The sequence below is a fragment of the Lactuca virosa genome, chromosome 3 (genome assembly GCF_052849685.1).
Source record: "Lactuca virosa cultivar CGN04683 chromosome 3, Lactuca_virosa_CGN04683_v6, whole genome shotgun sequence".
In the NCBI taxonomy this organism is placed as follows: Eukaryota; Viridiplantae; Streptophyta; class Magnoliopsida; order Asterales; family Asteraceae; genus Lactuca; species Lactuca virosa.
In genome coordinates, this window is record NC_136428.1 from 321,834,965 (window position 1) to 321,862,084 (window position 27,120).

Here is a 27,120-nt window from a genome sequence, read left to right on the forward strand (position 1 = left end):
GGGGTGAGGGTGAGAGAAGAATGTATTCTTTGTATTTGACACATTACTTAAAAGCCCATCTTTAGTTTTTATAAAACTAGGCTTAATTTTTTTTTTTAAAACTCAAGTATTATCTTAAATTTCTTAGGGTTTTATTTATTGGATTTCATTGAAATATTTGTTTTTGGAATTATATTTTCTTGAATTATTTTAGAAAAATAATAACCTATGACTTAATTTTTATAAAAATCAATTTTTTTTTCATAACTCAAACAATTGCAACAAAGGATCATAATATGTGATTATAGGATTTTAAAATCCTTGGATTTTATTTTTTGGTTCATGTTTCGAATTATGAACTGTATGAACTTATCATCAACTTTGTAGTTGGATCATATTATGATTTAATTCTGTTCATATTAGCTTAGATTACTTAACCTTGTTAAGCATCAGATTGTTCCAATATGCAAATTTAGGGTTGTTAACCTACCCTTGAGTTGTGATCTACCGAACATAGTTTTATGTTTAAACTTATCATTCAACTTTGGCACTTTACAACCCAGTTGGTACATTCACATATCAATGTGATTGTTCAATACAAGCTAAGGTACACTAATTGTTCCGAGGGATCTATTAAGTCGCGAACCTAGTTCAACTTGTAACTCTAGAGCCAAGTTAAGTGCACACAAGGAAATGGCGAGGTTCTAGATGAGTTTTGATGGATGTCACAATTTGGCATCTCCACTTTTAATTTTAATGAATAAAATACACTAATGAAAGCAACAACTTAGTTCTCCTCTTTTTTTTGTGGTTGCTACTGCTTTAAATGGTTCTCCTTGAACCTTATATTACTTTTTTGTTATTTGCCAATGCACTTTTTCACTGGTTTGAAAATTAAGGTTGTAATGAATTTGTTTTAGCTTGTTCAAAGTGATTTGGCGGTCTTTAGTGCCCACTTTAAGCCTTTAAATTTAGGGAAAAACTTGTTCATTTATGAGATTAGAAACTATAAGTGTTGTAAAAAAAATCAATTCGTTAATGTAGTCTGCACACTTTAAAAAACAAATTAACAATCTTTTTTTTTTGCAAACTGTAGATGTTTAGTCCTCATCTTATAGATGTGGTTCGTAGACTGCAAACATTTTACCTCTTCAAAAACAAACATCACCTTAGTGATTCAGAGATCTGCTTGATTTCCTTTGTTTTTCATAATACACTAGTACAAAAGCTATTTAATAGTGCGATGTTTTTTTTGTGCAGTGGTAGGTTAAAACCGCATCACTAAAAAACCAAAAACTATTTTGGTATCAATAAACTAAGAAACCGCATTATTTACAACATTTGATGGAGCGGTTTCTGTATGACCACATTAAATTGCATTTGTTGGTGCGTTTATATCAGAATCGCATCATTAAACATTCAATTTTTTCATTCCCAAACGCCACCTCAGTTCCCTCCTTACATTTTGTTTCCGGGCGATGGCTTTCCCATTCAATTTTTTCATTCCCCGCGTGCGATTCCTTTCCCTTATATTATTTTGTTATCTCATATCTCACCCAAAGGCAGACGACGAAGACACAACAGATACCAGCGGCCTTCTGCTTCAACCGACTACTTCCTCCTCGTGTTCCGGTACAAAATCTGAAAACCCTAGCTTCGATTTTTCTTATTGTTAGTATATTCCTTATTGTTTCCATTCTTCAATAGTTTGTTTGATGGGTTTGATATCCAGCGACACCCTCAATCCTTTCATCAGATGCATCTTCACCCCTTTCATTAGACCACTTGAACTCCTTTTTTCTGTATCAACTTCAACTTTTTTTTCTCTATTCGTCTCTTCAATCTGTTTGTATTAAGGGTAAACAGCATAAAAAACACTCAGTTTACACCAAAATTCTAATTTGACACTGTGTTTTTTTTTTCTCAAATTTGACACTGTGTTTTCCAATTTATTACAATTCTGACCACTTGACCGGTCAACCAGGTTACATGCTAACGTGGCGTATTGATGTGTCGGTTTTGATGACGTGACATGCTGACATGATATGCTGACGTGTCAAAATTGAATTTTTTTTCCACAAAAAACACTAAGTTTTCATTTTTTCGATTTTGACACTAAGTTTAATTTTTTCTTTCAATTTTGACACTATGTTTTTTTGTTCCAAATCGAACATCATTTATCAAATTTTGTTCAATTTTGACCATTTTCCATTTGAAACCATATAAATATATTTTTTATTACATTTTAAACTGTATAAATATATTTTTTTCGTTTAAAAACCACATTCTTATTTAAATACAAGGTGTTTCTTTTTTTTGTTTTTTTATATTCAAAGCATAATGTATAAATATGCATTAGTTATATCATGAGAATCAAACTAACCATAAGCTTCTAATAAGATGCAAAAATTTCACGGGTTGCAAACTTGACATCCGGGTTTTGATTGACTACACGCCTCCAAACCTTGAAACTCATTGTAAAGTTGCGTATTTAATATAAAATACAGTTTTTATATAAATAATACATATTTATACATAAAATTATGGTTTGAATGTAAAAAAAAAACCTTGTATTTATACAAAAATATGGTTTTTAATTGAAAAAAAAAACGAATTTATACGGTTTAAATGTATTAAAAAAAATATTTATATGGTTTCAAATAAAAAATTGTCAACATTGAACAAAATTGGAAAAAATGATGTTCGATTTGGAACAAAAAAACATAGTTTCAAAATTAAAAGAAAAATTAAACATAGTGTCAAAATCGAAAAAAAGTGAAAACATAGTGTTTTTTGTGGAAAAAAAATTCAATTTTGACACGTCAGCATGCCACGTCATCAAAACCGACACATCGTCATGCCACGTCAGCATATAACCTGGTTGACCGGTCAAGTGGTCAGAATTGTAACAAATTGGAAAACACAGTGTCAAATTTGAGACAAAAAAAAACACAGTGTCAAATTAGAATTTTGGTGTAAACTGAGTGTCGTTTATGCTATTTACCCTTGTATTAATTTCAATTTTGTTTTTCTTTTTGAAGAAATTCATGGTTTGGAGTGATCATCGAGATAGGGAAGACCAAGAATCGACAGAGTTGAGGAAGGTTTGTTATTTATTTGATCTAATTTTGACTTTTGGATTAGTTTCTACAAATAACAACTGAAGCTTTGTTATTTTTACTCAAGGAACGGGGAATTCTATAATTCACATTGCTAGGGTGAAATTTTACTCCTTTTGTATATAACTTAAACAGATTTTTTATACTAAAGTTTCTTTTTTTAATGTGTGTATAATATCTGCATAATCATAGTGTTTGTTCATAACTCAAATATTTGCTTAACAGAGATGGAAAGTTTAAGATATTGTCATGATGTTTTCACTCCTAAAAGATTCTAGAAACTGTGTCCAACTATTGGATGCTTCTAATAACATAACATTCTCAAGTTCTGTGTAATGCTAAGACTATATGTATTTTGTATGTTTTAAACATTTTTTTTGCTTAACATTCTCATTATAGGAAGAAATCTGCAGATTGAAAGTGAAATCAATATCAAGTTAATGCATGAATTTCTTTTATTTATCATTTCTCATTTTGGTTGGGTGTTGTTATGTTTTCATACTAAAAGACGCTTAAACTAAATAAGTAAATTAAAATTACACAATTAACAACAAATATCACTAATAGAAAAACCGTATTTTATATTTAATAGAAAAACCGTATTAAATTAAAATACGGTTTTTAAACTAAATAAATAAATTAAAATTACACAATTAACAACAAATATCACAATTAACAACAAATATCAATATAAAATATGGTTTTTATATAACTAATACTTATTTAGGTTACAATGGGGACAAGGTAAATAGCATAAACGACACTCAGTTTACACCAAAATTCTAATTTGACACTGTGTTTTTTTTTGTCTTAAATTTGACACTGCGTTTTTCAATTTGTTACAATTCTGACCACTTGAACGGTCAACCAGGTTACATGCTGACGTGGCATGATGACGTGTCGGTTTTGATGATGTGGCATGCTGACATGATATGCTGACGTGTCAAATTTGAATTTTTTTTCCACAAAAAACACTATGTTTTCACTTTTTTTCGATTTTGAAACTAAGTTTAATTTTTTCTTTTAATTTTGACACTATGTTTTTTTGTTCCAAATCGAACATCATTTTTCCAATTTTGCTCAATGTTGACAATTTTCTATTTGAAGCCATATAAATATTTTTTTAATACATTTAAACCGTATAAATACGTTTTTTTTCAATTAAAAACCATATTTTTGTATAAATACAAGGTTTTTTTTTACATTCAAACCATAATTTTATGTATAAATATGTATTAGTTATATAAAAACCGTATTTTATATTAAATACGCAACTTTAAAATGAGTTTGAACGTTTGGAGGCGTGTAGTCGATCAAAACCCGGATGTAAAGTTTGCAACCCGTGAAATTTTTGCATCTTATTAGAAGCTTATGATTAGTTTGATTCTCATGATATAACTAATGCATATTTATACATTATGCTTTGAATATAAAAAAAAAACTAAAAAGAAAAAAATGAAACACCTTGTATTTAAATAAAAATGTGGTTTTTAAACGAAAAAAAATATATTTATACAGTTTAAAATGTAATAAAAAATATATTTATATGGTTTCAAATGGAAAATGGTCAAAATTGAACGAAATTTGATAAATGATGTTCGATTTGGAACAAAAAAACATAGTGTTAAAATTGATAGAAAAAATTAAACTTAGTGTCAATCGAAAAAAAAATGAAAACTTAGTGTTTTTTGTGGAAAAAAATCAATTTTGACACGTCAGCATATCATGTCAGCATGCCACGTCATCAAAACCGACACATCAACATGCCATATCAGCATGTAACCTGGTTGACCGGTCAAGTGGTCAGAATTGTAACAAATTGAAAAACACAGTGTCAAATTTGAAACAAAAAAAAACACAGTGTCAAATTAGAATTTTGGTGTAAACTGAGTGTTTTTTATGCTATTTACACTAATTTAATTGTTATCTTGCCTTTGGTTTTTGATTTGGGTGTATTAATATAAAAGGACATGAGAAAAACTTGTTCAAAATGTCACGATTCAACCACTTGATATTAAAAAGAATTTCAGCTATAAAATTTTGTATTTTTCAATTTGCTTAAAAATCATAGATAAGTATACATGGTATCTAACTTTTTTTTATTAAATTATACATAAGGAACCAGATACTCATCACTTAGTAATGAATTATTAATGAATGAATAAATTGTTGAGCCGTTGAGAGTGGGATATCCGGCAAACCAATCAATTACCAAGTATCAGATTCAGGTGCCTTCCTCATTGGAACAAAGCATATATTAACTCTGTATTTTCTCGTAGATGGATATGAACTGAAAGCTATTTCTTCCTCCCAATATCATTAGTTCACCCGGATAAATAGGAAATTGATTGGTCATTCATCCTTTTCAACCCAGTTTATTTGGATTTCATTACTACAAAAACAAGTGCGTCCTTTTTATTCTTAGTTTGCTCGTCTATCTTTCTTAACATATATATACAAATTCAAGCGCTGAAACTTTGTGTTTTACTGACTACATTTGTAGTCTAAATTGCCTTCATTCTATTTAATTGTTTCTTCAGCTTAGTACTTTTTCCGTAATTTTCCCTTTCACCTTTTTTTGTTGTTTCAGGAATCATTATTGATTATTTATGGTTTTTTTAGGGATCCATAATTATAAATTTCAAATGGGTCGGTCGACACTGCAGCGCGCCCGTGATGATGAAAAGTTTCATTTGAAGCAAGTAAATTTTGTTTACAAAGAGGACTATGAGCGCCCCAAGGTTAAGGTTAAGCTCCCCAACCTCAAAACTAGACTCCCCAAGCTGAACAAGGCTGCCACTAACCTCCCCAAGCTCAACAAAGACTCTGCTATGCCACCCAGCAATCAGGTCAATAATCTTATTTGACACAATCTCTCACTATTTGGGACATTCCCACAAACATTTGATATAACCAAGTTTTTATTTTCACCAAGTGAGGTTGTGAGTAAAATGCCCACCACCAAGTATAAAAGTATTTAAATTTGCTGGCCGAGCTAAAAGTAGGATTCACTTTCCTGACATCATACAAATGTTATTTTTATTATTTCACAAATCACTAAATGACTAAATGCAAGAAATTATTTATTTTTGTATTATAGATATCCTTTTGTATTTTCTTCTACTACAAAAATGCACTTTCATTTTTTTTTTTACTTATTAAAGAGTTGTAATTTAAAAAATCTATTAAATTACAACTATAGTTTCAATTTTTATCCCATCAAGTCAATTTTCTTTGAAAAATCTACGAATTTATATCAAGAGTTGAATATTAATCACTTGTGCTACATTATGTTCCAATGAAACAGCCAAACCACCTCAAAATGCCCCTCCATGTAATAAAGGATTGTACCCAAGACTTCAACCAAAAAAATTTCATCGCGAAGGGTGGTTACGGAAGGGTCTATAAGGGAATCCTCACCTGGGCAGATCATGTAAACCAACTAGTTGCTGTGAAGAGGCTAGATGTCACCGGATTTCAAGGTAACAAGGAGTTCCACACAGAGGTCACAATGCTCTCAGAGTATAAACACAAAAACATTATAACACTTATAGGGTTTTGTGATGATAACGAGGAAATGATCCTTGTTTATGAATATGCAAGCCATGGAAGCCTTGATACATATTTATGTGGTAGTACAGTGTCGGGTGGACTATCATGGCCACAGCTCCTCAAAATATGTATTGGTGTTGCATCTGCATTGGATTATCTTCATAACCACGTGGCCGAAAAACACAGAATAATACATCGCGATGTAAAAAGCGCGAATGTTTTGTTGGATGAAAATTGGAATGCAAAACTTTCGGATTTTGGGTTGGCGAGGATAGGCTTAGCAAATCAACATAACACCTTTGTGATCACCAACATTGCTGGCACACATGGTTATTGTGACCCACAGTACGAAAAAACAGGGTTTTTAACAAAAGAGTCGGACGTTTATTCCTTTGGAGTGGTTTTGTTTGAAGTTTTGTGTGGAAGGCTAGCATGTATTTTTAGTTACCATGATGAACGGAGATTCCTTCATCATTGGGCTCGAACGCGATACAAAAATGGAGAGCTGGATAAGATTATTGATCATAGAATAAAAACAGAAGTTAACCCAAGAACATTAAGGAAGTTCTCAGCTATTGCATATCAATGCTTGCATAAAACTCGGGAAGAACGACCTACAATTGCTGAGATTGCATTCCAACTTGGGGAAGCCTGGAAAACCCAAGTAAGTTTGAACATCGTTATTATCAATTACTTTAATATATGTGTACATCTTTTTAGGGGAAAAATAAGGATGTCCAAAAAGTATGAGTGGCTGACACGACGTTTGTTTTTGGTCAGGTTACAAAATGAAGGAGATGAGACTTTTGTCACATGATGCACAAGAAGAAATCATTGGTGAATCCTTATTAAAGAAAGGAGACATGGGCGAATAAAATCTAAACTAAAATTTAGGTTTTATGGTTGTATAGAGAAACAGCAAGACAACACAACATCACAGGTTGGTCGTCTACACAGATGGAGAAAGGTATTGAAAGATTAACAAATATTTGATTCTTTCTATTTCTCAGATGTCTGTGCATTAATGGCCTGTAAGTTTTTTTCTAAGAAATTCATCACCTGCATAATCCCCGAAATATTGGCGCATTGATGCTCTCATATAAGGTAGTTCGCCCATTAAGTTGTTCTAGGACAAAATCTGTGATATTAGTAACTAGAGTCGTGTATTAGACGTGCTACGAATCGGGTATTTAACTAATGATTGCATCGTAACATTTATAGTTGAAAAAAGTTACAACTCTAAACTATTGTAATCTATTATAATCTAAACGCAATGTATCTATTTTTATTTAAACTTGAAAGGAAACAAACAAAGAAAAAAATTACTTCATACATGAGAATCAACCAATTAGATAAAACAGATCAAGCAATTAGTATTAAACACAACAATCTGTTTATAGATATAAATTAACTAAAAGTGTTTATGGTATCATGAATCGCTCTCTGTTTATTGATAATCAACGCCCATATATATAGGGACCAATACAATGCAAAACCGCCACATCTTTTGGAGATAAATACCAAATATACAATCAAATATTGACAGAAGTATATCTCCTAAAGATACGTACAATCTATAAATATAATCGGCTAATATTCCCCCGCAATTTGAGTTGGGGAAGGACGAACACTCAAACTGGATCGAAACTGTTGATACAAGTAGCGTGGCAACCCTTTACTGAAGATATATGCATATTGCATGGAGGACGGAATGTGTAGAACGCGAATATGACCAATACGAACCTTTTCACGCACAAAATGTATGTCAATCTCTACATGTTTGGTGCATTGGTGCTGGAGATTTTGTGACAAATAAACTATAGACACATTGTCACAATAAACAATTGTGGCCTTGCGAAGCGGAACATGAAGCTCAAGTAGGAGATTTCTTAACCAGGTTGTCTCGGAAACAGCATTAGCAACACCACGGTATTCAGCCTCATGAGAGATAGTTGACTGACGCTTTGCAGACCAGGATACAAAATTGTTGCCAAGAAAAACGCAGTAGCCGAAATTGGATCAGCGAGAGTCAGGACATCCTCCCCAGTCAGCATCAGAATAGGTTGTTAACGTCTGTGACGAAGATGCCACAAGTTGGAGACCGTAGTCTATGGTGCCCTTTAGATAGCGGAAAATTTTCTTCATGAAATGAAAGTGTGGCTCACGAGGAGCATGCATGAACAGGAAGACTTGTTGAACAGCATATGCAATGTCAGGGCGTGTAAAGTCAGATACTAGAGAGCTCCAGCTAGAGTGCGATAGAGAGTACCATCAACAAGTGGATCACCGTCAGTGGTGCTAAGTTTTGTGGACGTATCCACTGGTGTGGCGCACGGCGCACGGCTTACAGGAGGCCATAAAGGCTCTTTGAAGAATATCGCGAGTATAAGAGGCTTGCGACAAAATAGACCATGTTTGTCACAAGTGGCCGTGACACCCAGAAAATGGTGAAGATCACCGAGATCAGTCAAAACAAATTCCTGCGACAAAGAAGTGATAATATTGCGGAGAACACCAGGTCAGATGCAGTCAATATTATATCATCGGCATATAGTAATAAATACGCAGTATGATGGTCATGCTGATTAATAAATAATGAATAATCATAGATGCTACTCCGGAAATCCTGAGATGTGATGAACGAGGAAAAACGAGTATACCAGGCACGCGAGGCTTGTTTAAGCTCCTAAAGAGATTTTCACAGACGACATACATGGGATGGAAACTGGGCGTCCACAAAGCTTGGAGGTCGGTGCATAAAAACAGTCTCATGTAAATAGCCATGCATAAAGGCGTTCTTGACGTCTAGTTGATGTACTGGCCATGCCTACGAGACAACGAGACTAAGAACAGTTCTTATTGGAGCTAGTTTCACGACCGGACTGAAGGTCTCATGGCAATCAATACCCACTGTATGAGATTTCTCGTTAACCACAAGGCGAGATTTATAGCGGTCAAGCGATCCATCCGCTTTAAACTTATGGCCAAACAGCCACATACACCGAATAACAGAGATGTCTATCGGTCGTGGAATGAGTTCCCATGTTTTATTCACATGTTAAGATCGAAATTCATCTTCCATGGCTAGTATCCAATTTCGGTCAGACCTAGCGGCAATGATGGATTTAGGAATAGGGGATATGGGAAGGGTGGAGGTGGCGCAAAGGCTAAGACGGGTTACAGGTTTGGTGACTCCTGCCCGAGCACGGGTAGTCATCGGATGGGCATGAGGATTTGGGGGTTTGAGATGGGGTTGATTGAGGTTGAGTGGATTGTTCGTGAGAGTCGTTTGTGGTAGATTGAGACCTTAAACGATGTGAATAAGTCAAGATAGGTGGTTGAGGAAATAAGGGGTTGGATGATGGTGGGATCGAAGGTTGCGGAGTGATGGTGGAAGGAGTAGGTGTAGAGTAGGGAAATATATGAATGGGTGGGTCATCAAGAAAGTCAAAAGAGGTGGAAAGGGGAGGGGTTGCGGCATAGGGAAAGGAGGTATTGTCGAATGTAACATGATGGGACAGATGAACGTTGTCGGTGGACGAATCGAAACAAAGATACCCTCGGAAGTTTTCTAGATATCCAAGGAAAACACATTTGATGAATCTAGGTTGAAGTTTATGAGATTGAGTAGCAGATATGTTAGGATAGCAGGTGAATCCGAAGGTGCGAAGATGGTCATAAGAAGGTTGGCGACCGTAAAGAGAAAAAGCGGGTGTGGAAAAATGAAGGCGTTTAGTTGGAAGGATATTATGTAGGTACACGGCAGTATGAAGAGCTTCAACCCAAAATGAGTGGGGAAGTGAAGCGTGGGTGAGAAGGGATCGAATGATTTCATTAAGGCGATGAATTATGTGTTCGCCCCGTCTGTTTTGTTAAGATGTTTGAGGGCATGAGAAACGGAAGACGAAACTGTGGGTTTGGGCAAACGATTTAAACAAATTATTGTCAAATTCACCATCAAGATCGCATTGAAACGACTTAATAGTTCGGTTAAATTGAGTATGGATGAATTTATGGAATTTTGTAAAATTTAGGAGAGTGTCAAATTTATACTTGAGAGGGTAGACCCATACATAGTGAGAAAAATTAGCAATGAGGACCATATAGTATTTGTAACTGGTTTTGCTTAAGACTGGAGATGTCCAAATATCACAATGAATAATATCAAATGGTGCATAAGTCATAGATTTTGAATCATAAAAAGGCAACCGAGTATGTTTAGATAACTGACAATCATTTCATAAGGAAGAAGTTGTAGGTTTATTACAAGTAATTGAAAATTTAGAACGAAGTAAATCTAAAACAAAAGCGCCTGGATGACCCAAGCGAACATGCCAACAATCATGAGAAGTAACAATAAGAGCGGGTGCACTAGTTGGTGTTGTAAAAGGATAAAGATTTCCCATGCTATCATGACGAGAAATAAGAGGTCCAGTATTGAGGTCCTTTAATAATGGATGGAGTGAAATGGATATTTTTTTAATGCATAGGAATGAGACGGGGTTGTGTATGAGGTATGACGAGACCCATGAATTGGAAGACTAGAACCATTTCCAACAAAAATAGAGGTTACATGAGAAGTAATCATGGGACTAGACATTTTACCCGGGTCGGAAGTTAGATGTGTCGAGGTGCCCGACCAAGTCGGATCATTGGTGTTGAGGTGAACTTGTTGCATTATTTAGGCTATGTTTGATGGACTGTAGTCTAAGCAGCCAACAAAGTGAGGACTGGAGGTACCAATTTGGCCAGAGGGTTGCACCATTGGCGGTCCATTAGGACCTTGTTGTGTCATCGGTTCAAAAACAGGGTTGGACCCAAAGGTATGATTAGCCCAGTTATTTGTAGACTTTTTTGGACAGTGAGACGGATATGGTGATGGTGGTGGATTCCATGATGGTGAGGTGTTCCAGTTTTGTGGGTTCCAGTGATTTCCTTGATTCCATTGACTTGCTTGATTCCAATGTTGTTGACCTCGGCCTCCACGTCCTCTGAAGCTTCTACCATGGCCTCGTCCATTTGAACCACGACCTCGGCTGCTTGCACCTCTGCCCGAGTGGTTTTGGTAGGAAGGAGTTTAAACATGTTGACCCGCTGTTGGGTTTTGTGATGCTCGATCAATCGCAGAAGATGCAACAAGGACCATTTGCGTTTGATTCTACCTAACAGTTTGTTTGTGTTGTTCTAGTTGTAACATGCTACGATCCATTTCCCATGATGGAGAGCTTTAATTGATATATGCCCCAACGACATCAAATTTTGGTGGCAATCCACGAACCATCTACAAGACAGGTCTAGATTGAGTGACAGGATTGTCAACATCTCCTAGCTGGTCCTAGCTGGTCCGCTAAATCTTTCAATTTCTGACAATAAGCTTCCATTTATGAAGATGAGGCCAGAGTAAGATTAGCAAATTCCTGTTCGAGGGTTGCAGCACGTGACCCTTTCTTATTAAGAAAGTTTGTTTTGAGTTTGTTCCATGCAGCTTAGGCGGTGGTATCGCTTTCTAGGATTCGAACCATGAGTTCATCAGAGAGCGTACTTACTGTAGATCCATTGCAAGACAAGTGAATCGATCTCCACCTATTGATCATAACTAGGATCGTTTTTCTATGGTGTTGGGGTGTCGTCAATGTGATCAAGAACCTTGTAGGATTTGGCATGAAGACGGAACAGTTTCGTCCATGAGAAGTAGGTAACCTTGGTGCCATCTAGGTTCCAAATCTTGGTTTGAATATTTGTCACAGTATATGTTGGGTGTAAGGACGTGTCCTTCACTTCGCTTGAACTGGCATCATCTTTGCCCATGATGATCTGTCGATCAATAAGGAAGGAGACAGGGGATTAACGAACAGAGAAGGGGCTGAGACAAATTTGTAGCTCTTTGAGGTTCTGGGATCTTTCGATCTGGGTTTCTAAGGCTCTGATACCATAAAAGTGATTATGGTCTCATGAATCGCTCTCTGTTTATTGATAATCAACGCCCTATATATAGGGACCAATACAATGCAAAACCGCCACATCTTTTGGAGATAAATACCAAATATACAATCAAATATTGACAGAAGTATATCTCCTAAAGATATGTATAATATATAAATATAATCGGCTAATATTAACGACATCAAGTCACATGTCTGCTCTATGATACCTGCAAGAGGTAATCTTGTTTCTATTCTAGTTTGTTATGACCTGGGATCTAGACCTCGTGACAGGACATCATGGAGAAGCCGTGAACTGTAGTCACCTGATTGCAGGAGACTAAACTAAGCTATTAAACAAATAATACTCTATTGATTGTTTTGGAATTCCAAAATATCCTATTTCATTAACCATTACCCTTTAAATAGAGATAAACAAAAAGACTCCAATAGGGAAACAAAGACTCCAAAATCGACTCGAATGTTAAATGATCCTAATTACCAAATTTAAAAACAACAACAAAATAATTTCCTGAAATATTATCTATTAACTTGCAAACTTATCAAGTATGATTCATAACATTACTCCATTTCTTTGCAATGAGGTTATCTGCAAGCTCAAAACCTGGGTGTGCGTTCGTAAAAACAACACGACCATCCCAAATAACATCTTCTTCATCCTCCATCATGATACCGAATAGTTTTGCACACTTATGGTCGATCGTGAACATCTCATCACAGTTAAAACATAATCCTTTTGCTTGTATTTCTGCCATCTGTTTAGCCGTAAGCCGTTTCAAATCCAGGTTCTGCACTTTAGATTTCACTGTTCCGGCTCCACCACCTACTGACTCTCGGTTTTTACTTCCTAGGTCGCCCCTCCTCTGATAATTTCAGCTCAATTTGGCGAGCTAAATTCATTGTGAAATATAAAGTGTTAGGTCTTGCAAACTCCACTTCATATTGTATAACATTAGCCAAACCGGCACAAAAATGCTAGATACTTTGCTCGGGTGTTAGATACTTTGATCAGGTGCTACACTGGTTTTTCGACCCAAGCAGGTTAATGCTCATTGGTGGCCCGAACCTAATTTTACACGCTTCTAAGAATTCGCCCCAACTTAGGCGAGTACTCATTCTTATGATATTATGATACCACAAACTACTTTGCCCTTATAGAGAGAAAGTGGCTTGTCGCACCCATGTCTCTATTGGATTTTTTTGCTCTTCAAAGAAATCTTTACACTTTTGGAGCCATTTGATCAGGTTTTGGCTTAGGGTTTGCAATCCTTCTTCCATCGCTGCTTGCTTTGGTCTCCAAGGCTGTCGTAGCCGCCTTCAGATCATTGGTACGTACTTATCTTCAATTCATTGTTGCTTTGTGTTTGTTGGATGATGAATGCTTATAATTTCTTCATTAGTTCTTCCTGTTGTGTCGACATCACGAGTGGCTCTGATACAAAATTTTTTATGATCCGGGATCTAAACCTCATGACAGGACCAATGCGATGCTTGAAGAAACCGTGAACTCCCTTGTAACCTAGCCTTCTTTTTGTCGGAGACTAAACTAAGCTATTAAACTAATAATACTCTATTGATTGTTTTCAAATTCCAGCATATCATACTTCATTAACCATTGCACTTTAAATATGGACAAACAAAAAGACTCTGAAAAGGAAACAAAGACTCCAAAATCGACTCAATAATATTAAATATTCATAATTACCAAATTTAAAAACAGCAACAAAATAATTTCCTGAAATATTATCTATTAACTTGCAGAATTATCAAATATGATTCGTAACATAATTTACTACAAGAAAGTAAGGATTTTACACACACATAATTCACTAGTAGTGGTGGCCGAGGTGGCACTAGTTGTGGTGGACGTGGGGATGGTGGAGGTGGTGATGTCGGCAGTGGTGGTTGCAGAAGTGGCATTTTCACTAACGAGACTTATATGTATCTAATATTTACGTATTATCCACACATATTTTATATCATTAAATTGTGTTGGTATTAAATTTGTCACGTTATCGTCAAATAAAAAAATATTTATTCTATTTACCTAAATGTTTATATATAAATAATATGTGTAGATAAAATTTTAAAAATTACACACATATATTTAATATTTTTACATGTGAGGGCATTTACTTTGCCACGTCATTTACACAAAATCCATTATTATTGTTATTTAATTTATTTACCAACACATATCTGAAGTAAGATTATGTGTTGGTAAAACCAAATGAATCACCGACACATCCAATTAATTTATATGTATGTGTATGTATATTACCTATACAAAGAAAAAATTTAACATGTGTGACTAATTTCACATACGTAAATCACAAATTTTAGAGGGAAAATTCATCCCCAAATAAAATGTTACTATATGGTATTACCTACAATGGCGGACACAGACTGTTTTAGTAGGAGTGTCCCTCGTACTTCAAACGGGTGCACCTAATAGAAAAAATCAAAAAAAAAAAAAAAAAAAATTTACACTACGTGCCGGAAATTGAGCAGTGGCCCGGGACCCCAAATGCCCCACTAAGGTCCGCCACTGATTACCTACACATATTAAATGTCATATGTTATGAAAATTTATTATTTACAAATACATACACATATGTGAATTATGTATAGGTATTTACATACACATACCATGTGTGGGTAATTTATGTGTAGGTAAAGACCCTATATTCTCTCTATTTTGGTAATAAAATAAAAAAAAATAAAAAAAAACACCCTAGATTGCCAACAAGGTTACTTGCGCCCAGTCGTCGGAGGTTTACTTGTAAATTGTAAATGTGGAAAGAACGTAGTCTGTCAAAAAATGGTTAAAAGTTAGTCTACACGGTCAAAAATCAGCTGAAATAAATCACAATGTGGGAAGCAACCTACTATTTGAAAATTAGTATTTTAGTTTTGAACTTGTTAAATGTATTATGGTGATGATGACTTGAAGTAACTGAACATTTCGACTTGCTTTATTTTGAGTGTTTTGTTCAATTATTTCACTGATTTTACCACAGACGTGAACAACAATAACCCAACTATTATGTTATTATCAAAGGAGAGGATGAGAGTTTAATGCACACAGAAAATGAAGTCTTCTCCAATAAAAGGCATGTCAATCTTTTTATTTATCAGTTCATCTAATAATACCATCATTATGAATTAGGAAGGGATAATTGGAAATTGTATCTGGATGGGGGTTCTATTCTTTGGTCACCTATTTTTCCCTATTTAATTTACCACATATATGCTTGGAAACTCATGGATACATTAATCAACACGTGAAGTTCAATGTGTTCCAAAATTTCGAACAAAGCAGCTTGTTTCTTTGCTTGGCAACATGTTATCTTTTAAACTTATTTGTTATAAATATACTGCTAAAGTTTTTGTTGTAAATTTTGAACAATCAAAATAAGATTATCTACAGACAATGTGTAGGACTACCATACAGAAAGAATAAAATCTCGATGAGATAGGGCTATAAAGTGGAAATTCATAACTAAAAACGTAGCTTAAAGTTGAAAGAAAAACTATTTGATTTGTGGATGTAAAGTTCCTTTTAGCAATTATAAAATTCATAGCCAGTAAAAAAAGTACTTAGCGACAAATCTTCTCCAATTACTATTAAAATCTCAACATCGTAATTCTATAAATACCATGTTATAAACAGAGATATTGTTGAAAATATAAGCTAGACTTAATTTTAAGTTGTTTGTTGGTAATTACTTACACCATGTTCTCAAGTTTTAAGTTAAGGGAATGGGAAAGGAATGAATGCAAAGGAAATAGAAAGAAAAGGGAAAAGGAAATTAATGAGTTGTGTTCTCGGGTAGGAAGAGAAGTTATGTTCTCTAGTCGGAAGGAAAGAAAAGAAACATGACATATTTACATTTTTGCCCATAATCGGTTAAAAAACATAGCATTTAACTTTGGCAAATACGACTCAAGAAAATGATATCATAACATTCAAACAATAATTTTGCAATTATAAAAATTAGCATGTTATTTTAAAAACAGAACAATGTCCAATGAACTTACTTTCATAATAATCATATACAAAACCAAGACTTCAACGAAATCGACTAGTCGCTCTAAGAGAATCCTCACCCAGGCAGATCATATATACCAATCGTTATAAAGTTGCTAGATGTAATTGTATTTTAAAGTAACGAGTTCGACACAAAGGTCACAATGCTTTCAACGTATCAACACCAAAATATTATAACACTGGGTTTTTGCAATGATAACAAGGAAATGATTCTTGTTTATGAATATGCATGCCATGGAAGCCTTGACGCATATTTAAGTGACATTACCATGTTGGGAGGACTATCATAGCCACAACTCCTAAAAATATGTATTGATGTTGCTTCTGCATTCGACTATTTTCATAACCATGTAGCAGAAAGACACATAATTATACATGATGATGTGAAAACCTGCAAAGTTATTTTTTATTTTATTTTTTTAGATAAGAATTGGAATGCAAACTTTTCGATTTTCGTTCGGCTAAAATAGGTGTAGCATATCAACATAACATATTTATGATCATTAACATGTGGTTATACTGTCCCACAATATTAAAGAACAAGGTCTTTAACAAAAGAGACAAACATCGGATATTAGGCCTAAGAACTCATCCTTCACGACCATTAAACTCCTTTTCCAACAAGTAGAGCATACACATTTAGATTGCATCCTCGCCCAATAAATGAACTCATCCTTCACGACCATTAAACTCCTTTCCAACAAGTAGAGCATACACATTTAGATTGCATCCTCGCCTAATAAATCATCAACAGAGTTATAAAAAAAAACTCTTGTGTCCGAAGGTCATGAGAACTTTGGCCAAGGCTTAATTTTCCATTGAGTATTTCTTGAGAAGTTTCAGGACATACTTTTCCCGATGGATGAAGATGCATAGGTTCGTCAATTTGACTTGAAGTCCTAGACAGATACTTAATTCTCGATTCATGCTCATTTGAAATTTATTGATCATAAGTTTTGCAGAATCGTTGACCAATGAGGAATCTATCGAGCCAAAAATGATATCATCAACATATATTTAATCAAGCATGAGGTGCTTATCATTCATTCTTTAGAAAACCTTCTGAAGTTTGTAACAATAATTTCGAAAAGAAAGATTTACAAACCAATGTGGTTTCTGGACATAAACTTCTTCCTTAAGTTCATTGTTAGTAAATGCACTCTTAACATCCATTTGATAGACTTTAAAGGCTTGGTGTGCAACGTATAAAAGGAAGATACAAATAGCTTCAATACATATAAGTTGGGTGAAGTTTTCATCATAGTCTAGACCTTCAATCTAAGTAAACCATTGGCTACTAGCCTTACCTTGTCGTAGATGATAACTCCAATGTCATCAAGTTTATTTTAGAATAACGATTTGGTTCCGACTACATGGTGATCCGAGAGAGGAGAAACTAAGTTTTGAACTTGGTTTCAGTCAAGTTCTATTAGTTCCTCTTGCATTATTGAGATCCATTACGAGTGTTCTAAAGCATATTTGATAGACTTCAGTTCAACTAAGGAGATGAAACTAGCATAGTGACATTAATTTTCCTTTTCTGTTGTGGATCGAGTTTGAACACCTGCATTTAAATTACCTATGATTTGGTTTGGTGGGTGATCTTTTGTCCATATATACAATCTTGGAAGATTGGTTGTTGCAGAGGATCCGATTTCAATAATAGAGTTGTGTTGCTCCCCCTGAATTTCTAGAATTTCTTGATGACGCTCCCCTAAACTTCAAAGCATACTCTTGACATATCACCATCATTATTGGGAAAGTCAAAGAAATTCACTTCTTCATTAACAATCGGAATAGGAGGATTGGATTCAATAAAATGTTCCTCTACATCTAGGACTCTTTCATTTAATGCAGGCATACCAGTCAACTTAACGAGGGCCTTACGCCAGCCAACTACGTTCTAGGATCCCACATTTTTAATATCCTCTGCCAACATGATCTTTGCCTCCCAAACCGCCTCAGCAGCATTGCTCTTGACCTCAACAATCACCTCTTCAATCTCTGCTGCATGCTCCTCTTCTTTTTCTGCTTTCTTCTTGACCAATTTTTCTAACCTCTGCAGAAGCTCCTTATTGATCCCTTCTTGCTCCTTCAAAGCGTAAAAATTAGCCTTGATATCCTTAGTAGAGTGAGAAACATGGTAGACCACCTATAAAAGACAACGTTAAAGAAACTATAGGTAAATATAAGAGAGCACATGGATGATCACAAATTGCTAAAAAATATCAACTTCTTCAGTGCATCATCCGCATCAAGATTCTCCAGGTTGAAAACCTCAGCTGATTTCCTCTTTCGATATCGTGGAGTCTTAACATTCAAATATATGGAAACTGTCTGAGGAGGGAAAGAGGATGAGGTCTTTTTCTTCTTGACCACCAGTTGGCCACTACACATAGCAGAATCAATATCGGCAAGGGTAAATCGAGCACTAGAACGTGTGGATTTGGATCTTAAACATAGCAAAAGAACTCAATAAGTTTAGGATCCTTCATAAAAAATAATAAAATAAACAAAGTTAGGATCCTTACCGGTCGACATGGGTATGATAGAAGTTGAACACTCTTGATGACTAGGTTGTTCGAGCTTGAATGATCTCTCAATCTCCGGCTAAGAAATGAAACCTTCAATCCTATCTTCAGTTTCTTGAGCAACAGGAAAGAGCCCTTCAAACTTGAAGGAAGCAAAAAATAAACAAAATAAGGGAGTGTGAATTACGTGATCCTTAGTATAATAACGTGAAACCCTAGACTTTGGTAAGGGATTTCCGTTAGGGATGGAGTCGCATCTCATAAATAAGTACTATTCTCTCCAAGTGTCATCATTATGCTTGGACTTCAGAACAAGATGTGACTTATCAGTTTTGACTTTGAGAAAAAAAATGAGAGTTTACGAAGGTCGAAAAATCATTGACATGAGCTAACTTGGCCAGACCGATAACAAAACCCATGGAGCGGTTCATCCGATCGATCTAGTAAAGGATCCTCCAAACCGGTTGCATGGCTTGAATATACAAAATTTTGGTAATCTCAAAGAATTTGGAAACAATTCTAGGAAAAGGATAAGAAAGACCTAGAGAGAAAGGATATTCGGGGAAGCGTAACCAAGAGGAAGAACCGAAGACTAGTTGAATCTTGGCATCAAAAGGTTTGAAAACAGTGCCAATGGGAAAAGTCACAGCCGACCTCAAAGCTCCGATGCCATTATCATCAAAGGAGCATGTTTCCTCATAAGATAAGATTTTTTGATCGATGAAATCATCATCAGGAACAGCGATGATGCTTGCGCAAGAACGATTTGCCTTCTTGGACATAGTCAAAGACGAAGAAAATTAAGGAAAAACGAACAGGAGGAGTACCTCCGAATATAAACAATAGAGTCTGAAAGAGAGCTGAAAAAAGTAAAGGGGAATCGAGAACCTAAATGCCCTAATTATGCGGGGATCACATAAAGGAAGAGGGATGATTCGACAGATAATCATGCCTATATCAACAACTAGAATTCTATTTGTTGGAATTTAAATTTCCTTATCCGTTAAAATTTCAAAATCCTTACTCTTCTTTTTATTTTAATTATACTTCTACAAATATTTAGAAATTAACTTAAATATTTCACAGGTATAATTTGGGGGCAATTGCTAGGGCTAAGATCCTCAACACTATTCAGGATCTCGGATCTTCAAGAACTCTTAGGATCCAGAACATATATCAGGATCCTGACCATTATCATTACTATTATATCCTAACATTTTTAACGAATATATCTCTAGTCTTTTTCTCACATGTGTAGAAATAATCAACAAAAGACTAATTATTAATGAAGAAACACTTTTACCTGGTAGAAGACATGGAAATACCAAGTCAAGGCTACGTCTTCACTTTTATTGAAGAGGATCCCGGAAATATCGTACTTATGGTTACTTAGACTAGACTATAAAAACACAAGTATTTCACACACTACACACAACTAGACTCGTTGTCATACGTGTGCTAGTTTACTTACTTTCATCTCTATAATTCATATTTCAATCAACACAATTAAACAGGGAAGGTGATGATTATCACTTCCTAAGGTTTTTTGTCTGAGATCCTAGCAAGGATCAAGGGCTTTCCATATAAATCACTTGTGCAATCTTGTTCTAATTTTGATAATAACTTTACCAACAACACCACATCCTCTCATTCAATTTGTTTAATATTCACTTAATTGATTTTTAACCAAAACACTTGGTAAATTTCCTAAGGCACCCGGAGGAAAGGTTTTCATGCTAGAAATGATATATTACATCTTAAAATGGATAGAAGTTGAGGTTTTCATTCAAGTGAAATATAAGGAGGTAGTCTCATTTATCAAGAGTAACATCCTCACTAGATTTGGGATCCCTATAGAGATCATATGTCACAACGGATCCCAATTCATAAGTAAAAGAACACGGGACATTTGCACCAGTTAGGGAATCAAAATGATAATGTCCACCCAATTCACCCTCAAGTTAATGGATAAGTAGAGTCTAGTAATAAAATCATAGTTAATAACTTGAAAAAAAAGATTAGGTGAGAAGAAGGGAAGATGAGGTGAGGAACTTCCTTTCGTGATATAGGTGGATAAGACTGCAACTAAAACAGCAACAGGTCAAACCCCATACTCCTTAGTATTTGGACCAGAAGCCATGATCCCCACAGAAGTAATGATCCCAACCGCGAGACACCAACTGCATACTCAAGACAATAACGATAATATCCTAGTTGAGGATCTTGACACTAAAGCCTATAATAGGAATATTAATGGGACCTTGCCAACATCCGCATCGCAAGTCATCAACAAAGGATCACTAAAGCCTATAATAGGAATATTAAGATCCGAAGATTCCAAGTAGGTGACATGTTTTTAACAAAAGCATTTCAAAAAATCAAGGATCTTAAAGTTTGTAAGCTAGCACCTAAATAAGAAGGCCCTTATCTCCTCGATTCAGAATTAGGAAAGGGGGAATATTGGCTAGCTACTCTAGAAGGAAACCTCTTGTCAATACCATGGAATGATATACACCTCAAGGCATATTTCGTGTAAGTCAAAGTTAGAATATTTCATTATGACAAGGATAAGGTATGAATATACTCCTTACTTTCAATTTCCCTTTTTGATTATTTTTTCTCTCAAAATTGTTACTAACGTAAGCATCGGAGGGGCGTTAGCCAAGCTAACAGCCACCCAAAGCTAACATTTGCGAAATGCAGAAATTCAAGGATCCTTGCAGATACATATAGAGATTGATCATCTCCCATCCGATCAAGGTTACTTAACCCTTCTAAGGTTTAAAGATTTAATAACCTATTCTGTCCGTGTATAGGTTTCCACACCTCACTTGGACGCACAATATTTAACTATGGAATGTGAATAAGGGAATCATTTATGTAACACGCGCGTTTCCTACTAGATTAGTCATAGTCTGTAATCACTTTGGTCAAATATTGTAATCTTTATATGAATGAATAAGAAAGGATTATTCATATATATATGTGCGTATGTGTTTTATACGATATTTTATATGGATCATATAAATATTCAATAATAAAATAAATAAGATTAAAATACACATAAAAAAAAAGATTATTCAGGACAAATAATCTTAACTTAGGTGTGGTATACGTGATAATGATGTCGGGGATAACATTCGAATTCAACTTAGAACGAAGAAGTTGTGCTTCTTTGAAGCTTCGCAATTAAACTAGCACGACTTTGTGTATCGTAAAAACTAAATTTTTGATAAAGTACTTTTTAGCCAAAGTGATCTAAATGAAAGTGGTAGTAGTCATTTAACCAAGAGTGTGCATATAGAGAACGTCTAAATCTGACTTCCTTAGAGGAACTTATGATTTTTATAAGATGCAACATAACACTATACAACTCAAAAATAGAATTTTAGATCGGTCAATTTTTAGCTGAAAAAATCTAAACGAGAGTTGTAGATCTCATTAATAGGAGCCCAACGATATAAGTACAGTTGAAAACGGAATCTGGATGAGAAAGTTATGCATTTTATACTAACTTTAATAGTCTAAGCTTGTGTGAAAAATAATAAATTCAAAATTAGCCGACAGAATCTAAAGGTAAGTTGTAGATCTCGTTGAGAGCTTTCCAGGGAAATAAAAAACGTCAAAAATGGAGTTCGTATGAAGAAGTTAGGCGGTTTTGAATATCTGAAAAATGACACGTGCACGCGATGCGTAAAAGGTTCTAGAAGCAGCCACACAACCCCACCCATATTTGGACACGTGTCAGACGCAGAGAGTTCGGCTAGACCAGTGCATGATGCACCTTGTCTGTAAACGGCACACAAGTCATTTTTCCTTCCTATAAATAGCCAGTAGTCTCCAGTCTGAATCCTTCACCCCTACAAACTTTCTCTCTTGATATTCTTTGACTTTTAGCTCGTTTTCCCTTAGTTTTAGCCTGCGGTGAAGCCCCGCAACACCCCTAAGTGCTCAAGTAGTTGTAACCTTTGAGTAGAAGTTCCAGAGTCAATATTTTGCCCGCTTAGTTCCCAGTTTTCATCAAGAGTACTCTATAAGTTAGCTACACTTGCTCCGCTTCCGTATAATTTACAATTATAGTTATAGGTTGTTACTAGGAACTTATAATTAAGATTTATCAATGGTTCAAAGTAGTTATATTGATTGATCTACTTATGGGAGAAGTGTCTATAATGGTCATGTTGGCTTGGCTGTTGGATTTCAGAAAGGTTATACGCCGAAATGTTCCTGCCTCCCAACTTTCCTGCATGGATGATCCTTAATTGATAGAACTCTCAATACTCTTTGGGATTATTAAGGAATCTAAACCCGTATGATAATAATCATGAAACTAGACTAAGACTTAGTGTTATATACATCTAGGTCTTTTGGAAAAGTTGTAAGGCGAAGCGCAGCCAGATTCACCAATCACCAGACACTTCGTCAAGCGAGTGCATATTTGTTCTTAAGAATATAATATTAAATAAAAGTATTATTTTTAAGTAATATTATATGTTTACCTATATTATCTGTGTTATGTACTACTTGTATAAAGACGATTAATAAGGTTGGGTGATTCCTCCAAATAAACGTGTTTTAGGATCTGTGAGGATCGGTTGGGTTGGGTAGTTAGTCTTAGGTCATATTATATATATATATATATAGAGAGAGAGAGAGAGATTGAGATAGGTTCAAATGTTTCCAACAAGTATTGTGTGCCTCTAACAACCAATCAGAATTAAGCATAAATAAATTCAATAATAAATTATAAAAGGGCATAATAGTAATCTTAGTTATGATAAATATGGTAAATAATTAAAATCTTTAATAACCTTTAAATATGGAAATTAATTTAGTAAACCCTAAAAAATCACCGAGAGACCCCTTTATCACAATCCTTCATAGTCAAATTAAACATCAATTACTAATAATCGGATCCTCCCCTTCAAAACGTAACCCACCGTACTTCTCCCCTCGTCGACTAATGTCCAATCCTAACGCAATCGATTGTGGCTTATTTCCCCAACCCGACGACAATGTCAGAATCACACGACCATGTGTAGCCTTTAACGAGTTGTTCTACCTTCATCTCAGATTCGATGTGTTTCTTTTTTGAACAAAATAGGGTTTACAAATCGGAACTCCGATTCGTCATTGCTTAATCCAGGTCAAATTTTTTTCCTCCTTTTTGTTTTTATTAAGTGATTTCGAGATTTCAAGAATAAACTCCTAAATCAATGTGAGCATCTGATCTTGAAACTTAGAAGATTCGAGTACTCCTGTCTCTATTTCATTTGACTTGTCAACTTTTGGCGATAAGTCCCACAAGGAAGAGGCTGATTTCATACTCTCAATTGACAATTCTAGTGTTTTTCTTCTATTCTAAGACCTATGTGTTTAATTTATCTGATGAGAAAATCAGGTTCCTTAACACTGGGGCTGATGATGTTTAGGTTTTGACCCGGAAGAATATGGACGACCCGAAAGAGTATTGTTCTCAGACCTTATCCTGATACGACTTCATCATGTTGCTCTTTATCTTATCATATTCATAATCTGGAATGTTATTGAACAACCATTTTTCATCTTTCTTGGATTTTAGCATTTTGAAACTCTCATGCTTCTTTTCTACTTCACTTGTTAATCTAATATGGTGTTGATCTAATGAGCTCTTTATTTTCCTTATTTTGACTTTGCTTATGATTAGTTATTCCATAAACATGATGATTTAATTTGATTTCTTTTAATTAATTTTATACTCTTGATAATACAAATTCTTTAAGAATATTCAAAACCATTGTGGGAAAATATTTACAGTACAATCTTGCAGAATAAAGATGTTTTTTAGGATAACATTCTATTAGACTAAATTAGAATTATTTAATGTGTCATACATTCTATCAGAATTTATAGTTTTTATTCTCTTAGAATGCACATACTTTTTAATATTTTTGTTGACATACCATCAAACATTTATAATCTTTCCAATAGAAGTATTGAACAATTTCATAACCTTTATTTATGTTTTATTCCAGAAATTTTGATAATCGTAGCTACAAGATATATCCAGTTTGTAGATTATGGGATACAAAAGTCCATATTCTCTCTACTTTGATGAAATTCGAGGAATGAAACTTTGATAATTGGCACCGAAAAACAGATGATTCATTCCTTAAGAATATTATGCAACAAGTATATTATTCTGTTAGAATATTCAAAAAATAATATTATATTCTGGTAGAATATATTCTATGTATTCTCTCATATTCTATATATTCTACCAGAATATATAAAGTGATAGTTAATTGCAAGTAATATGTTTTTAACCATTTTTAGTTTTTGTTGTATTTGTGATAGGAATGGCTGGAAGAATGCATTGAAGACCTAATACGAATACCTTGAAGAGTGAATAAAGTTTGATCATACGCACATTTTAATAATGTTGTTATTTGTTAAGAATTTTATTCATTTTTGTTAATATTCCTTTAGAATATGTATAATTATATTAAAATGTATAAGACTTTTAGTCTGTAAGAATATGTATGAATTTGTATTTAAGTTCGGATGTATAAGAATATATTAGAATGTTGTTATTTTTCAACCTCTGATTCAAGAATTTGTTATTCTTCAATAATATTTTAATAGAATAAAATTTTGAAAGAGCATCATTCTATCAAAAAAAATATTCTGACAGAATAAAATCGGTTATGTTTACAAATTATGTTATAATTAAAATTGAATTAATTAAAAAAAATTCAGACTTTTAAAATTAGGAGAATTAATTATCCCTAAAAATCCGAAAATTTCCTTTTATAATTGTAGTTAATTGTCTAAAATACTCTTTTGCTAAATTTTGTGTGATTAAATGGTACATGCTATCCCATTGTAATATCATACACTCACAAATCATGTTCATTGATTAATTTCATCCGTTGGTCCAGATCTGTGCATTCTGGAACACAATAGTTAGTAAAACAAAATAACCTAAGCCTATATATATATATATATATATATATATATATATATATATATATATATATATTATGATAACGTTGTTTTCATGAATGATATTATCTATTATCATTAAATTGTTATGGGCTTGAAAACTCTATGCATCTCACCAGGTTTTCTCAAACCTGACCCGCTCATTTTATGCATCACACGTAGCGGATGTAAGGTTGTCGAAGTCTAGTTAGGATGTTGAGTGGAGTAAATAGATGTGTCTCTAATAAGTAGTTTCAGGACCTTCTAATATTTATGTTGTAATCTGTGTTTGGTTGATATCGATGGCATCCTCAAAGTTTTAAATAAATGAAATAAATTTTGTTATCTTAAAAATGTTTTCTTTAATTGGGAATTTCCGCATCTCGATTTATAAAGCGTAAAGAAAATATTTTAACTGGTTTTGAAAAATGGGGGATGTCACAATTTCACGCTTTAGTGACTTGGCAACCCTCCTATTTTTGAACATATGTTAAGATCCTAAAGTTTAATCTGCGGTTTATAACATTGTCATGTTATCTTACAAAATGGGATCTTCCCTAGTTAATTCTAAGTTGGGATCTTCCCCAGTTAATTCTAAGTTGGGATATTCCCTAGTTAATTCTAAGTTGGTATCTTTCCCAGTTAATTCTAAGTTGGGATATACCCTAGTAAATTCTAAGTTGAGATCTTCCCCAGAACACACTAAGTTAGGATCATTCCCAACATATTCTAAGTTGGGATCTATCCCAATGGACTATTAAGATAAAGTTTTTCCAAGATGTTAAAAGGATTCTCCTCGGTTCGAGTCTCAATATTGAAAAATACATCTCCAAGATTACAATCCTAAAAAGAAGATCAAAGAGACAACTAAAAATCAAATGAAAACCTAAGGAAGAAGCTCTTATCAGGTTCTATTTGTCCTTATCTTCTAATGAAAATGTAAGGTTTTCCTACTTTTTAGATCGAAACTTATATCTTTTAAA

General features: G+C 34.3%; 1 protein-coding gene across 4 annotated transcripts; it reads left to right on the forward strand.

Moving 5' to 3' along the window:
* Nucleotides 1-5,393: 5,393 nt before the first annotated feature.
* Nucleotides 5,394-25,596, forward strand: LOC145167371 (putative receptor-like protein kinase At5g39000). 4 transcript variants are annotated; one of them, XM_079086557.1, is made up of 5 exons: nt 5,394-5,502; nt 5,721-5,947; nt 6,406-7,314; nt 7,431-7,617; nt 25,511-25,596. In XM_079086557.1, the coding sequence occupies exons 2-4, from the start codon at nt 5,744-5,746 to the stop codon at nt 7,440-7,442; spliced, it is 1,125 nt and encodes a 374-aa protein (XP_078942683.1). In that variant the 5' UTR covers nt 5,394-5,502; nt 5,721-5,743; the 3' UTR covers nt 7,443-7,617; nt 25,511-25,596. The 4 variants fall into 4 exon arrangements, with proteins under 4 accessions (XP_078942683.1, XP_078942682.1, XP_078942684.1 ...); XM_079086556.1 differs by lacking the exon at nt 25,511-25,596 and adding an exon at nt 20,261-22,154; XM_079086558.1 differs by lacking the exon at nt 25,511-25,596 and adding an exon at nt 15,613-17,802.
* The last annotated feature ends 1,524 nt before the right edge of the window (nt 25,597-27,120 follow it).

Coding starts and splice junctions, on each gene's coding strand:
- LOC145167371 (XM_079086557.1), top strand. CDS start 5,744: ATGGGTCGGTCGACACTGCAGCGCGCCCGTGATGATGAAAAGTTTCAT. Junction 5,948..6,405: donor CTATGCCACCCAGCAATCAG/GTCAATAATCTT, acceptor CCAATGAAACAG/CCAAACCACCTCAAAATGCC.